This window comes from Mucor velutinosus (assembly GCF_035048745.1).
Source record: "Mucor velutinosus strain NIH1002 chromosome Unknown tig00001553, whole genome shotgun sequence".
Classification (NCBI taxonomy): domain Eukaryota; kingdom Fungi; phylum Mucoromycota; class Mucoromycetes; order Mucorales; family Mucoraceae; genus Mucor; species Mucor velutinosus.
Window position 1 is genome coordinate 74,417 of NW_027041930.1, and position 14,858 is coordinate 89,274.

General features: G+C 40.3%; 3 protein-coding genes across 3 annotated transcripts; all 3 read left to right on the plus strand.

Moving 5' to 3' along the window:
- Positions 1-1,611: 1,611 nt before the first annotated feature.
- Positions 1,612-5,751, plus strand: ATC70_007371 (uncharacterized protein; the record flags this gene model as incomplete). Its single annotated transcript, XM_064826631.1, has 12 exons — positions 1,612-1,942; positions 2,018-2,172; positions 2,237-2,342; positions 2,449-2,544; positions 2,605-2,720; positions 2,780-3,338; positions 3,415-3,934; positions 3,986-4,328; positions 4,383-4,874; positions 4,927-5,382; positions 5,471-5,539; positions 5,617-5,751. 12 exons carry the CDS (start codon positions 1,612-1,614, stop codon positions 5,749-5,751), a joined length of 3,378 nt encoding a protein of 1,125 aa, XP_064675688.1.
- Positions 5,752-9,675: 3,924 nt separating this feature from the next.
- ATC70_007372 (uncharacterized protein) lies at positions 9,676-10,981 on the plus strand (the record flags this gene model as incomplete). The annotated part of the gene is made up of 6 exons (XM_064826632.1): positions 9,676-9,848; positions 9,900-9,960; positions 10,017-10,304; positions 10,360-10,553; positions 10,609-10,758; positions 10,813-10,981. The coding sequence occupies 6 exons, from the start codon at positions 9,676-9,678 to the stop codon at positions 10,979-10,981; spliced, it is 1,035 nt and encodes a 344-aa protein (XP_064675689.1).
- Positions 10,982-12,359: 1,378 nt separating this feature from the next.
- Positions 12,360-14,795, plus strand: ARG8_1 (acetylornithine aminotransferase; the record flags this gene model as incomplete). Its single annotated transcript, XM_064826633.1, has 1 exon — positions 12,360-14,795. The coding sequence occupies one exon, from the start codon at positions 12,360-12,362 to the stop codon at positions 14,793-14,795; it is 2,436 nt and encodes an 811-aa protein (XP_064675690.1).
- Between the last annotated feature and the right edge of the window lie 63 nt (positions 14,796-14,858).

Sequence of the window (14,858 nt, forward strand, 5' to 3'; positions counted from 1 at the left end):
ACCTACTTACACGGAGCTAAAAAAAAAGTACCTCATGGAAAACATCGAAATCAAATGATTGCGTTTTTGACCTCAAAAATGAAGACTTGTACTATGGTATATATTAAGTTAAAATGTTGCTATTAATCCAAGGCAACCCCTGGAATTCTGTTTGTGAGGTTTTCATATGTAAAATTTCGACATATTGGCCAAAAATTTCTTTTCATATTTTCAAACATTGCTAAAGTAGGGGATTCTTCACAATATTTATAGTCGAATCCTGCAAGATAGTCTGAATCAAATTTTTTTTTAAGGGAAATAAATGTTTATTTCATTGTTTAAAGTCCTACAGATGGATAGTCTGAATCAAGTCGATTCTGATCAAATTTGGCCAATCTGGAGCAGCAGGGTAACGAAATTTTAAATATATTTGGCTGGTGGTTAGTGGCAAGATTACTAATGCCTTGCATGATCAATGCTTTTGAAAGGCATTGCTGCGAATCGAAAAGACAATACAGTTTAAAGTAATTATGCTCTGTTAATTTTGCTGTGTATTCTCATATATGGTAGGTTTAATTGTCGCAAATCATTTATCTTAGTGCAAAATACAGAGATACCTCATGATTTAAAATGTATTGAACACTTTAAGTGTTTGTATACTTACTTGAAGTAAAGAGCTATGCTTGCACACATTATTGATTCCAATTCTCAATTGTTCTGAAAGTGATTAAAGTCGGTCTAAAAACTTACTATTGATCTGCAGATAGTGGCGCATAAAGCACATGTCTACTTGGCTCTTTGATCTCGTACATTTGCCTCTTTCTTTCTCGTCTGCAGACTCAAATAAACAAGTGGGGGGGGGGAGGGGGAGGGGAGGAAGATAGGGCTACCGAGCCATTTTTTCATTGCATACAGGTTGTTCTGCGTTTTTTGAAATCTATGCATCACATCAAGTAAACAAAGATGTCAGGGCCGCAGAAACGGATACACAACAAGCAGTTCCCCTGAAAGTTCCAACACCAATGCATACATCTATAAAAGGTTATTTTAAAGAAGCAATGAATATGGTAATATAGAACATTTCAAGCTGGATTCATTACAACATCTGAAGCCAAAGATAAAAACAGACATCTGCCATATATCGTCATGATCGATTTGCTGGCAATGGTGTCGTGTAAGGTAGTGCACTTGCGCAAGAAGAACAGTGTACCTGTACTATCTCGTGTGACCAAGTGGCTTCCTTTGGCCATCCAGAGTATACAATGCCACAACACTTGTAATACAAATGTAATACCATCCAGTATTCCATTTAATTACGTACTCTGTTATCGTGTGATTTAAAACTGATTTTTCCGTGGCTGTCTAAGAGAAAATACCATTTCAATGGATTTGGAGGCATAAGGGTTCATTGCAGCGTGTCCAAACAAAACAGGACCCACATATAAGCTTGTATTCCCTAATCTTGCAAATAGAAGATGAGTTTCCTGCTATGAACGAGGTCACAGGATTGGGTTTGAGGAACCACCTGTCTTTTTTTGTGTGTGAATGATTGATAAAACAAAAGGTGCCTTTTGCATTTTAGCATACATTCTTTTCCCTTTTTCCATTTTTTTCTTACTAGAGCTATCCACAATGACACAGCATCAACAGGAAGAGTGTATAGCGTACTTTTCGAGTTTATGTCAAGAGCTTTATAATCCTAAAGATCCTTCCGAGCGTGATCAGATTCAAAAGATATTAGAAGCTAGTTTCCCAACCTTCTCATCTTCAGATACCATAAAGATAAACATTGATCAGATCCCAACATTCGATGTTGCTACTCCCACAGATACAGCCAATGCTTTGAGAATTATGCTGGAGAATTCCCCCAATCCGTATGTTCAAACGTTCTCTCTTTCAAGATTAAAGCAACTTGTAATGGCACAATTCACAATATTTAATACCGATACCAAAATTCAGCTGCGTAAGACGATGATATCCGATATATCTGCTTTACAGATTCTGTGAATGTCCCATACTTATTGATCCATATAAACAGGCACTTTCTTGTTGGATTACGCTTACATGCATCCAGATCTGCAACCTTTTGTTATTACACAGCTGGCAGGAGTGTTGGCATTATTGACTCGATTTGGCTGGCTTGATCATGAAGAGTATCAAAATGTGTACATAGACATGACTCTATTCCTTCAGGTAAGTTAGTAAGAGGACAAAAAAAAAGGGGGGGGGATGCACTGAACATAAATGGTACTTAAAGGCCTCTGCTGAACATCGTATCGTTGGTATGCAAATCCTATCTGTCATTGTACAAGATATCAATGCTGCAACTATTCCCAAATATTCCGCTAAATTCAGAAAAGCAGGTTAGTTCATGCGTGAGAGGTGGTGGCGGTGGCGGCGGTGCTGCTGCTGTTGCTGTTTCTGCTGTTGCGTAAAAAAGTGGGTATTGATAAGTTCAATAATTGCTAGCTGCTGGACTCCGGGATACTCAATTGCTTGATATATTCAAGTATGCTTATCAATTTCTCGAGAGCTTGTTGGCCAGATCGGTCCCTTTTGATAAACGTAAAGTATCTCGAAATATAAATTCTGCATGTATATTGATACATTTATCTCCTGAATCAGCTGATCAAGAAGCCAGAACCAGAGATGCTACTCTTGACCTACTGTTAAAGTGCCTTTGCTTTGATTTCGCTGGGACAAGTTTGGACGAGGCAGGCGAGGATACAGGCATGGTCCAGGTAAATCTCAGCTATTTTGATTGTTTACATGCAGACCCATCCATGACATTCATGAATAGATCCCTGCGGCATGGAGAAGTATTTACGAGATGGATAATTTCGTATCCCAATTTTTTAAAGCTTACGCTGAATTTTCGCCACCTCATTCTGGTAAAGTAATGGAATGCCTTGTGCAGATTGCAGCAACAAGAAAAGCACTGTTCAGCGGTGAAGACGAACGCAGCAAGTTTGTAACAGCCATCATGAAAGGGATTCAGGACATTATCATTACCTCGCAAGGTTTGACGGATGCAGGCTGCTACAATGGATTTTGCCGATTATTACAGCGATTCAGAACCACTGCTCCTTTGAACGAGATGGCGGAGAAGCAAGGATACATGGAATGGATAGAACTGGTGGCAAAATTCACACAACAAGCATTTCAAACTTGGACTCCTACCACAACTGGTTACTATCTTTTGAGCTTTTGGTCTCGCATTGTGCAAAGCATGACTTACTATCAGCAATTGAGCGAGGAAACCGTGGAAAAGTTGCAGGCCATTGCCGTGACATTGACAAAGACATTCATCATCACTTACATCGAGACAGTGCCGAACCGAATCGAGGAAATGTTGGATGGTAAGGGAGAAGCTATCTGAGCTGGTCCAAGGGGGGGGGAGTTGAGGATGGCGAGATATCTAATGCTGCATCATAGATCCACTAGATGATGAGGATGCACTGCTCGAGTCATTAAACATGTTGGGTCAAATAGCTCGCTGCAAGTATGAGAAATCGTGTGCTGCACTCGTGGAAGTGTTTGATCCAGTTACTGCTCATTATGAAGAGTTGATCACACAGGCTAGTATGGGCAGTATCAGCGGAGAGAATCTCAAGGAAGCTATTGATGTGTTTGAGGCTAAATTCGCATGGCTTGTCTATATCATTGGCGTCTTTGTTGGTAATCGACCGGCTTATTTGAGCTCTGACGAGAACGATGAGGCAGATGGCCAGTTGACTACCAAAGTTGTCCAATTGATGGAGGTGAATCAAAATCTTGGTCAGAGCGATCCTGCGTTTTTGAGCGAGAAGCTTGATTCTGCCTTGGTGTTTTTCTTTTTACAATTTAGAAAATCTTATGTGGGCGAATCCAATGCGAAATCTGCTTACACGAAGCTGAACGAGGTGTTTGGTATTGAAGGACCAGAAGACATGCTCAATCTCATCATGCGCAAAATGTAAGTATATGGCTGATGGAAAAAAGGCATCATGATCTAATCAGGTATTAGTATGACCAACCTTCAAATGTGGGGAAACAGTGACATAGTCATCAGAAGAACACTCGAACTGTTCAACGACCTTACTGGTGGCTATAGCGCATTGAGGAGTGTCCGCAAGCTGGAGGCTACTCATCTCATCATGCAAAACCATTTATCAAGCGACTTTACGTTCCTTAGCAATGATAAGCACAGAAGAAGTCGCATGTTGTATTATCAGATCCTGTGCAAGATATTGTTTGCAGATGACAATTGTGAAGGGGAGTTTTTTGAATTCATGAAGCCATTCGAAGCTCGATTAGACAGCTTGTCCATGTTGAATACGATTGAAGAGTTCCAGCAACCCGATGTACAGGTAATAATGTATTATACACGATTCGTTGCGTTGTGCACTTAACATGTTCAATAGCGCGCAATCCAAGATGTATTCAGGGATCTCCGTGGTTTCATTCAACCTATCTCAGGTCGTAAGACTTACTTGATGTTCTTTCATTGGTTTTATCCTGACTATATGCCCGTGCTGATGAAAGGAATCCAAGCATACTCCCCTAGTCCTTGTACGAATATCTTGCTCAAGTTTTTCGGTGAATTCGTTTACAACAAGAGCCAAAGATTGACGTTAGAGGTTTCTTCGGCTAGTGGTATTTTGCTGTTTCGAGACGCCAGTCAAGTCTTGTGTGCCTATGGTCAGCAAATACTCAATCAACGCGTTGCCGATGAATCTCAAAAGTATCCGTTGAAATACAAGGGCATATCTGCATGTTTCAATATCTTAGCGCGATGTCTTGGTGGCAAATATATCAACTTTGGGGTATTTTGGTTATATGGGGACAAGGCAATCAGCGAGGCATTCTCAATGATGTTTCAACTCATGTTGGATATACCATTAGAAGATATGATGGTAGTGTTTATTGATGGGTATTGTAGGTATTTGCACTAACTTGAAGAGACAGAGCTTTCCAAAACTGACAAGATCTTTCTTCATGATGTTGGACGAGTTTTCTGTGGAGCAAATGATGATAGATCCCAACATGCCACCAGAAGCATTCCTGTACACACTTGAAGCCTGCGAACAAGGAGTTCAATCAAGCGACGCATGGGTCCGTACACATGCTTGCTCCACTCTCAACAACATCTGTACATTTGTCATTCAAGAGAACGAGAAGACTGATCTACGTCGTCTGAGCAGTGGCAGCATTGTGCCTCCATCTGACAACAGCAAGAAGGACAAGGATTACAAGAAGAACAAATCTCTGAGAGGTGCCTGGTTCTTGAATTACTTGAGTCAGTATCCTCAAGTGCTGCCTAAATTATTGTCGACCTTATTTGGTATGATACTATTTGACGATAATAATGATCAATGGCAGCTGTCAAGACCTTTATATACACTTGTGTTACTTGAAAGAGATGTAGGTTTTAGCTCCTAATAAGCGTCCTAGTACCTGATGACGATAATGAAGTGATTAACCCCCTTTCCCTCCCCCCATTTATTTAAAGTTTGCTTCAGAGTACACAAACCAAGTGATCCTGCAACAGTTACCGGAACGCCGAGAATTTGTAACCAAAGTAAGTTTAGTAAAAAATACAGTCGGGTAATACGTTTTGAGAATGTGAACCCATGTTGAACTTTATTTTGTTGCTAGGCCCTGAGTAACTTGATGGAAGGCAGTGGATGGACATTAAGCACAAAAGATAGAGAAAAATTTTCCCAGCAAGTAGCCTCTTTGAAGAGGGAGCTGAACAACAATCAAGTTGTGTTGATCCCTTTAAATGAATGAATTACATGACCCACGCCTTTGCTTTCATAGTATATACCTTTTTTTCAATAACAGTAAATGGCATAAAGTCCACTATTTGCACTGAATCTCGTTTATTCGTATGTACCCTTTGGTGTTTATACATTTACACAAATATTTGATAAGAACATTTGAAACAGTTCATCACAAACAAAAACCATGTGTTTTCCCTGGGTGCGGGAGGGGAGGGGGGCTGATGGAAGCAGATCAACAATCGTGGTTTTTCTTTTCAGGAACCAATTTTGTAATGTACGTAGATTGGGTAATGTGATCAGTTTATTATTGACACAAGAAGAGGTTAAATGAAAAAGAGTACTTTTTTTTATACGGCTATAAATCATTGACCTGGTTGTTGTTTTCTACAGTTTACGAGATGATGGATGTATTTACGATGATACAGCGATTATACCATCTTTTGTTGTTGCTGTACTCACAGAGGAAGATGTTGGAGAGAGTCTCTTGTTGTCCTCTACAGCAGCTGCCTTATCTAATTTCTGCCTCTTTTCTTGCTCTTGCTCTTCTTCTTCCTCATCATCTGCCATTTCTAAAACTCTTTTTTTACTGCTGCTGGTGCTGCTGCTGCTTGCATGATTGTTGTTCACGTAGCCCTTCTGTGACATACTCATGAGTGTATCAGCTGCACTACTTTCAACTGGACTTTGAATTTTGGTTTGCTGTCTGCTCATGGAATGATGACTTCCACTACTGCTGGAGCTGTGTCTATGATGATGGTGGTTGGGATGATGGCTATTTACGGGTGGTAATCTACTATTACTGCTTGCACCATTCTCAAAGAACTCTCTTTTCAAAGCTGATGGAGGAGGTGTGGATGCTGATGGTGATACGTTGTTCTTTTCGTTGTCATACAATACAGATGTTCTTCTAAGTGGTTCATTGTCATGATGGTATGGTTGATAGGGCTCACTAGGAGTAGAGTGTCCAGAATAGGTTGATGCATTCGTCGTTGGTGGAGGAGGGGCAGCAGATGTAGGATTTGCCTGAGATTGATGTGGGTGCTGTTGTCTAGGGCTGTAATAAGGAGCTTGGTATTTGGGAGATGACTTGGAGGGGATAGGTGATCTAATGGACGCCATTTTGGCATTGTTACTTGCACTATGACGATAGATGGGAGATCTTGATTCGAGCATTGGGTTCATTGTCACACGGTCAGATGGTGCAGGCGCTCTTCCACCTCCTCCAATATCAGGGATGCGGACATCTGCATTTCTATTACTGCTATTGTTATCAGCTCCATAATAGCTGTTCCCATTGTTCAAATGACCGTATGGAATAGGTGAACGTCGATCACCAGCAGTTTGTGTACCTGGAGGTGGAGGCAGGGGGAGATCACGAGGAACAGTTTGTGGACCATCCTGCTTTGGCATTAAATGAGAAAAAGATGCATCCATCCCTTGTGGAAAGGTACTTACCATTCTACTATTTTCGTAGTTTCTTGATCCATTGGGTGGGTGATGAGGGTATTGAGGTGAAGCATTACTTGTTCCTCCTGATTGTGGGCCAGACACTAAAGGAGGTGGAGGTGGGTATTGAGGGCTGCTATTATTGTTACTATTGTTGGGCCCATTCTGATACTGATAGGGGTTATTTACATCTTGTGGAACTGGTGTCGATACAGGTGCACTACTTGGATTAGACTTTCTCAGTAACTCTAATCTTTGTCTGATATGAGGATTTGAGGGATCTAGTTCGCTTGCTCTTTGGTAGGCATCCAGAGCGTCCTGAATTTGATTGTTGCAAGATTCATACAATGTGCCCAAGTCATACCACACTTCGCTAATGTAAGGATTCAGTCTAATAGCTCTACTATAAGCATCCAAAGCGTCTCGGTATTGATTGATTTGATAGTAGAGCACACCGATAGAGCACCAGAAAGTGGGATTGCGAGCATCACGATATACAGCCTGTTGATACGCCTCGTATGCTTTGTTGTAGTTCTGCTCCACCATGTAACATCTACCTAACAAATACCAAGACTGTGCGTCTGTGCTGTCCGCTTTCAGTGATCGAGTTAGATATTGAATGGCAGTAGGTTGGTTTGAAAAAGATGTGTTTTGTTGATGGAATAACCAGCCTAATTGTTGTAATACTTTGGCATGATCAGGATTCTCAGACAATACGCGCTCATAAGCTTCTTTTGCCAGCTCGTATTCTTTTTGCTGTTCATAGACATGGCCTGTTTGAAACCAGATGTCGATTTCAGTCAATGGTCTTGGAGGGTTATGCAGGATATATCGAAAGCACTGTCCCATTCATGTGAGCTCATCTATCATATAAATACTTCAGTTACGCTTACCTGCAAGGACAAATCATACTTTTGCTGCTGTTTATAAATGATACCCAATCTAAAGTAGATTTCATTTGATTTCTCGAATTGAGGATCCATTTTCATGACAGCAGAAAATGCCTCTTCAGCATGCTCGATTGAGCCATAACGATCGTAGAGAATGCCAATGCCGTACCAAAGCTTTGGGTCTTTTGGGCTCTGTAAATGGTACAATGCTTGTTGGTATGCTTGATAAGCTTCCTGCAGGTTGTCCATCATCAAGTAGCAATGGCCTAGAGCACTCCAAGTCTCACCATTGTTCTCTTGCAATGCCAAGATACGCTTAAAATAATCCACTGCCTAAAGAAGAAGAAAAAATCGCTTTATTTAGTAATCCAGGTACCATATAAAGGCGGAGTGTTAAACTATTTTGACAGATCAGAAAATTAAACCTTACCTTTGCAAATTGTTCTCTACCTCTGCAGAGTGAAGCAATATGTGACAATGCTGTAATTGAGTAAGGATTGTGTCTTAAAGCAGCTTCGTACGAATTCATGGCACGTTCCCAGTCCGCCATCATCTCCGCCAGGTTGCCTGTGATAAAAAAAATAGAAATTATAAATAAGTGTGGCGTTCTATTTCTTTTTCCCTCAATTTCAAACTAGTCTTGATTTGTTATATCAATTGTAATACACGATTTGAAGGTGTGGGTGTAATATTATGTTACACATGCATATAGCTGTAACCCTCGTCTCCCCCCTTAGGAGCACTGTGTTCATCTCCTTTTGGCTCCGTCATCTATAATCTTTTGCACTACCACCTCACACTTCCCCCCCCACCCCTCATCTTTTGGATACATGTACTTATATATATATATATATATATATAAACATATCACACACACACTGAGGTGAGCTATACCATGAATATGCCTTTTTTTTCACCTCCTCCCCAAAAAAAAACACAATAAAATAAAGGAAGAAAATCTCACCTAAAGTCAACCAAGCTTGTTCGTTTACAGTTGCTAATTTTTGTACGATAGGAGATTGTTGCTGCTGCTGCTGCTGCTGCTGTTGTTGTTGTTGTTGTTGCTGTTGTTGTTGTTGTTGTTGTTGTTGTTGCAGTTGATGCGGTATATTGCTATTTATGCTTGTCGACATTTTTTATAGTGTAAAACAGAGACGAAAAAAATAAAGAAATAGTAAAATTGAGAGAAAAGAGAGAAGAAGAGGGAAAAAAAGAAAAAAAGAATCTACACAAAAATCTTCTTCTTTGTACACCTTTGAAATATGGTTACAATATGTCCTCCCCCCCCCCCCCCGAAAAAAAAAAAAGTTTTATGTTGTGCAAAATCTTGTTTTCAGTTCAAATTCATTATGACGAAAAAACTTCATCCCTTATCTTTTGAAGTAGCAGCGCCCCCTTCCTTTTCCTCCCTTCCCCCCCCCCAACTCATGCCCCCCCCCCCCCTTGATGTTGATTGTAATTGAAATGAGTTTCATGTACACACATTTGAGAAAAGCAGGCTCATCACGTGTAGTTGACTCTTTCTGCGACGCTTTAACAGTTGATGGTTTTTATCCATTTTTCCCCTTTATTCTTATTTACCAAAAATAAAAAATATGACAATAAAATCTCTTGTAGCTAATGTTCCCTCGCTAACAAAGGCTTTAGTCTCTACTGTCCTGTGTTTGTCTATTGCATCCTATATTTACATTTATCGTTTACAATTGGATGCTGATCCTGATACAACACCATTGTCTATTAGTCCATTCATTGGACTCTTACCGGGATTGTAAGTCTTTGTTCATGAATATTACGCTAAAATATCAATAACGATATATAGTGCCATGTATGCTCCTTGGACTTTCTTGACTGCCGCCTTCTATGAAAGCAATATCGTTACTGTAAGTTTACTTTGCTACGTTTAATGTAGTCTGTCAACTCAACTTGTATCAAATAGCTTTCCATCAGCGTTGTGATTTTGTTGTTTTGTGGCAAATATTTAGAGCGTGCTTGGGGTTCTAGAGAACTGTTAAAGTTCATCCTGATAACAGCTGTATTGTCTAATGTGGTTACGTGGTTTGGTATTCTTTTGTCATATTATATATCTGGAGACGACAAATTTTTATATCAGGTGCAAATCAATGGCATGTCTGGTGTATTCTCTGCATTTTTGGTAGCTTTCAAGCATTTGATTCCTGAGCATCGCATTGCTATTATGGGTGGCAAGGTGTCCATTCGTGTCAAGGTACGTTGATGATTGATTATAGCTGGCCGTATTCTTAAGATATTTGAACATGTAGAATTTACTTGGTGTTGCTACAGCAATCAGTATCATTTCGCTCATCTTATTTCAAGCTATCGTATTTTACAATCTTGTCAACATTGGATGGGTGATTGGATGGGTTTATATTCGTTTTTTCAAGTATCAGGATGGCATTCAAGGTGATAGAAGTGAAACTTTTGCCATTCAAACCTTCTTCCCTGAATTTTTGCAGTAAGTCAAGAGATGGGTGTCATCAACTGGGCAAGTATACTTACATTACATTTAGCCCTGTCATTACAGTTATCTCAAATGTGGTTTATGACACACTTGTCAAATTGAATTGCTGTAAACCTGGCCCACGCACATACCATGATTTAGAAATTGGCAATATCGCACCTGTCCCTGGATCTGCCCGTGCAGAAGCTGAAAGAAGAAGGTAAGATGTAAATGATGCATAAAGGGAACAAACAAGTATTAATTTCCTTAATAGAGCATTAGCATTGAAAGCATTAGATATGCGCTTATCCAAAGGACCGGCATCCAACAGCGCATTAGCCGAACCTGCATTAGGATCTAAACCAGACGCAGTGCTTTTTGATGTAGATGAGAATACGCCATCTTCCTCAGCAACAGCTGATGATCTTGATTCAAAGAAATAAGAACAGGATTTGCAGACCTATTTATCTCAACACAATGTCTTTTTTTATTTTATCATATTAAAATGTGTATATACATCCTATATCATCTATGACTATAAAGCCCGTTGTCAAGTAAATAAAACCACCCTTTCTATATATACATAATCAAATGGTTACAAACGATTACCATTCAACCACACAATATTGCCATATAAATATGCATATGTAATGGAGGGGGGGGGGCAAAAGGAGGCCAAGGACACAGGGAGATCCTTAAAGTATTGGTTTAATCCCAAAAGAAAAAACGACATGGTGTGATTTAGAACATTGTTAAAACGAGCAAGAGGCGCGGATATGAAAGCAAGGCATCAACAGAATAAAAGATCACTCTCATCTCCTGAATCTAGCATTGCACATCACTCATACAACAATCTGTTGCCCATCATTTGACATGCAATGAAAACCAAATGCCGATGATTTTGGTATCATGTGGGCTTTACTTGAGGGAATGATTAAGCATATGCAGGTATGCATGTCCAAGTATACACAAATAGCATAAACAATATGAGGTGTCCTTTAAAAGTTTACTTAAATTACATTTCGTATTGACAAGCAATCACGAAGAACAGATACTTGTTTCCGAGTAGTGCCCCGGATCTGATCTAGCACTGATTTCTTATAGGAAATTGCGCATATTATACCTATGATCAGCCTTACAGAGTCTTCAACATTCTAGCCTGACAGGATTCGCATTTATTTTTGTTACAAAATCTTGCCCTGTCTAACCTAAGATGTCGATCAAAATCTCTGGTGTAAAGCAATCATCTACCTTTTTCGTAGACATTTGAAGTCTGTCAGTTGCTTTGTCACAACAAATTAAATAACAAGTGTTCTAGATTATAAATTGCTCATTGTTGCAAAGCTACTCTTACCAGCATGCGCAATTAACTTGCTATTACTGTCACCGAATGTGAGAGATGTTCTAATGCGAATCTTAAAATCATGAGTAAATGTATATTTCAGATGGAATTTATCTGGATCACTCTATCAATACCTAATGCCGCTTTCCGCTATGGTTTTGAGAAACCTTTCTTATACATTTACATATGCCCTTGAGTGAATGCCTTTGTTGAACTGTCATTTACTTCAGCATTTGAAAGGCTAAACAACATTTGATGACATCGGTTAGTTAAATTAGCTTTTTTGATGGCCGCCAAAAAAGACAAAGGAACATTTTTTTCGCAATATGGCCCTGCCTTAAAGGACTGACTCTGGGGGTACTTTTTTTTTTTTTTTTTTTGACAAGTTCATTTACCAGTCAAAACGTGAAAATAAGCTTCACATTGAATTTTCGTCTCTCTCTCTCTCTCTCTTTTTGCACAAAGGAAAAAAGAGTTAAATGTCATTCCAGTCTATTATATCACCTAGTAGAGAAGGCTGGAAATCACAGAGGCTGTTTGCACAGATATGCCACAGTTGTCTCTCGAGAAGGACCCCAGTATTGACTCACCATATACGGCGAAATACAAGCCTTGCATCAGCAGCTACTTCCTCCACCAGCACCGCCACCAGTGTCAACACCACCATACCATTGAAAACAGCTATCAAACCCTACAAGCCAACACAGAGTAAGCCATCGTCGACCTCCGTTACTACTCGAGACAAGCAAAAGTTATTAGAGAGCTTGCGAAACGAGTTATACCACCACGACACCTCGACCTCCTTGCAAAGTCTTGACCCCCGCATCTCGAGCTATTCACCTCTTGTTCGGAAAGCCATCAGTCGACGGGAATCTAGAAAGCAGCTATTGGAGATGTACTATTCCTTGAAAGCATCACCACACCATTTTGCGCAATTGACACAAATGGATATTGACACTCTGGTTTCTCGACTCATGTCCAACCCTGACGATCTTACGACGAATGCGTCCATGTACGAAGCATACCAAATCTTGCAGGATCTGAAGCGTCGAAAGTTCAAGCATGCACAGTATCGATTAGGGGATGCGGAAAAGATGATATACCTTGCAACAGAATTGAACCACTCAAAACGAGCAGAAGATTTACTGGCAGAAACGACAGCCAAGTGGAAAAAAGTAGGCATGGAGACATATGAAGCTGTGATGCGAGTATTATCAAAGAACAAGCAGCAGGACAGAATCGATTATTGGTTAGAGCATATTCAAAGGCTGGACCTAGCGCCCACTCGAAGCATCGTGAGCTCTGTGATTATGTGTATGGTCGCATCAGATCAATTGGAGGCCGCAGCACACTACTTGAAGAGAAATCACCCTGGTCAAGACCTAGCACAATTGGTCACTCGATATGTTACAGACGATAGACAGTTGTTAGACGAAGCGCTCAACGTTTTTGCAATGGATTGTATGAGGCAGTGGCGATTGAACGACATGCGACTTATTTATATGCGAAAGCGGCATTTTGGTATGAGCACCTTCTCGGTTGTGAAAAACTTGTTGGACAAAAGCATACACACTGGACAGCTACACACAGCAGAGCAACTTTTGTCAGATACACTCTACATGCAAGACACGACAAGCGCGCAAGTTTGCTCAAGGAAATTGATTGAGTGGTACACTTCACAAAAGGACATTGCACATGCAGTCAGCATTTGGGAACAGATGGAGGAACACAACCTTGCGGTACCTCTACATACGATGCAAGTACTACTCGCACGAGCAGCGAAATTGAGATACCATGTGGATACAATGAGACTCTACAAAAGATGCAAAGAGTTATACCCTGGATTTATACAAGCGGATACAACGGTGCATGTTCTACGCTGTTTGATACGTTCCAAACAATTCGATACAGCCCAAGTACTGTCCCTGGAGGTTGAGAAGACTGTGCCTGAAATGAAGCCTAATTTAGCCAAAGCTGCTGTTCGAGCTTTATTTAGTTTGTCTGCGCAAACAGGGCAGGTGGATCTATTTGAAAGCGCTTTTCAACTGAACAAGCAGCTTGACCTTTCATTGACTCACGTGGGATTGTCCTCTTTGGTGGCGTGCTATCTTATCAAAGGCGATGTTCAATCCGCAAAGTCAACATTCAAAATCATCGCTGCTCATACAACTGGTCCAGATGTCGTTGATTTCAACTTGCTAATGCGTGCAACTGTAATGGAGGAGGACAAAACAACTGCTTATGACAAAATCCTGGATATCCTCACTCATATGAAGCTTGTCAATGTCACGCCGGATTTATCGACAATGCGTACAATGCTCAACTCGTATGATGCCCCAAGTGCCATGAGAGACAGCTTGTATGACAAATTACTCAACTCACCCTCGGCATCTCGAGCAGATCAAGTTTTTCTCAACAACATCGCCATCACCAATCTACTGAAAAAGAAGAAGATTGAGTTTATGGTTGGATTGCTATTTCGAAACAATCGTGGTGAGCTATTTCCTGGTCAAGACGACAAGCACATTGAAGTGAACGGGTTGACATTCAAGATCCTCATGGATGCAGCTACATTTGACGATAAAAACTCGAGTATAGCCGAGAAATTGTTCAAATCAATGCGATCCCGTGGAATGAAACCTGAAAAAGAAACCTATGAAAAGCTGATCGCCATGTTGGCTAGAAAGGGCCGACTACAAAAAGCTCGAAAATACATTATCAAAATGGAACAAGAAACTGGATGCAAAGCAAATGTAGAAACCTATACCAAACTTGTGGATGGATTGCTCAAAATCGGTAAACCTCACTTGGCCAAAGAAATTATACTGCAAGACATGCCTCTTAATAATATTCCACTCAACAATATCATGCTGCGAAAACTGAGACGTATAGAAAGAAAATTATCACCAACATAGTAGCACACAGTTTAGAAGTGTATTGTATAATAGTAATCATAATAAATAAGCCCTTTTTTTTCC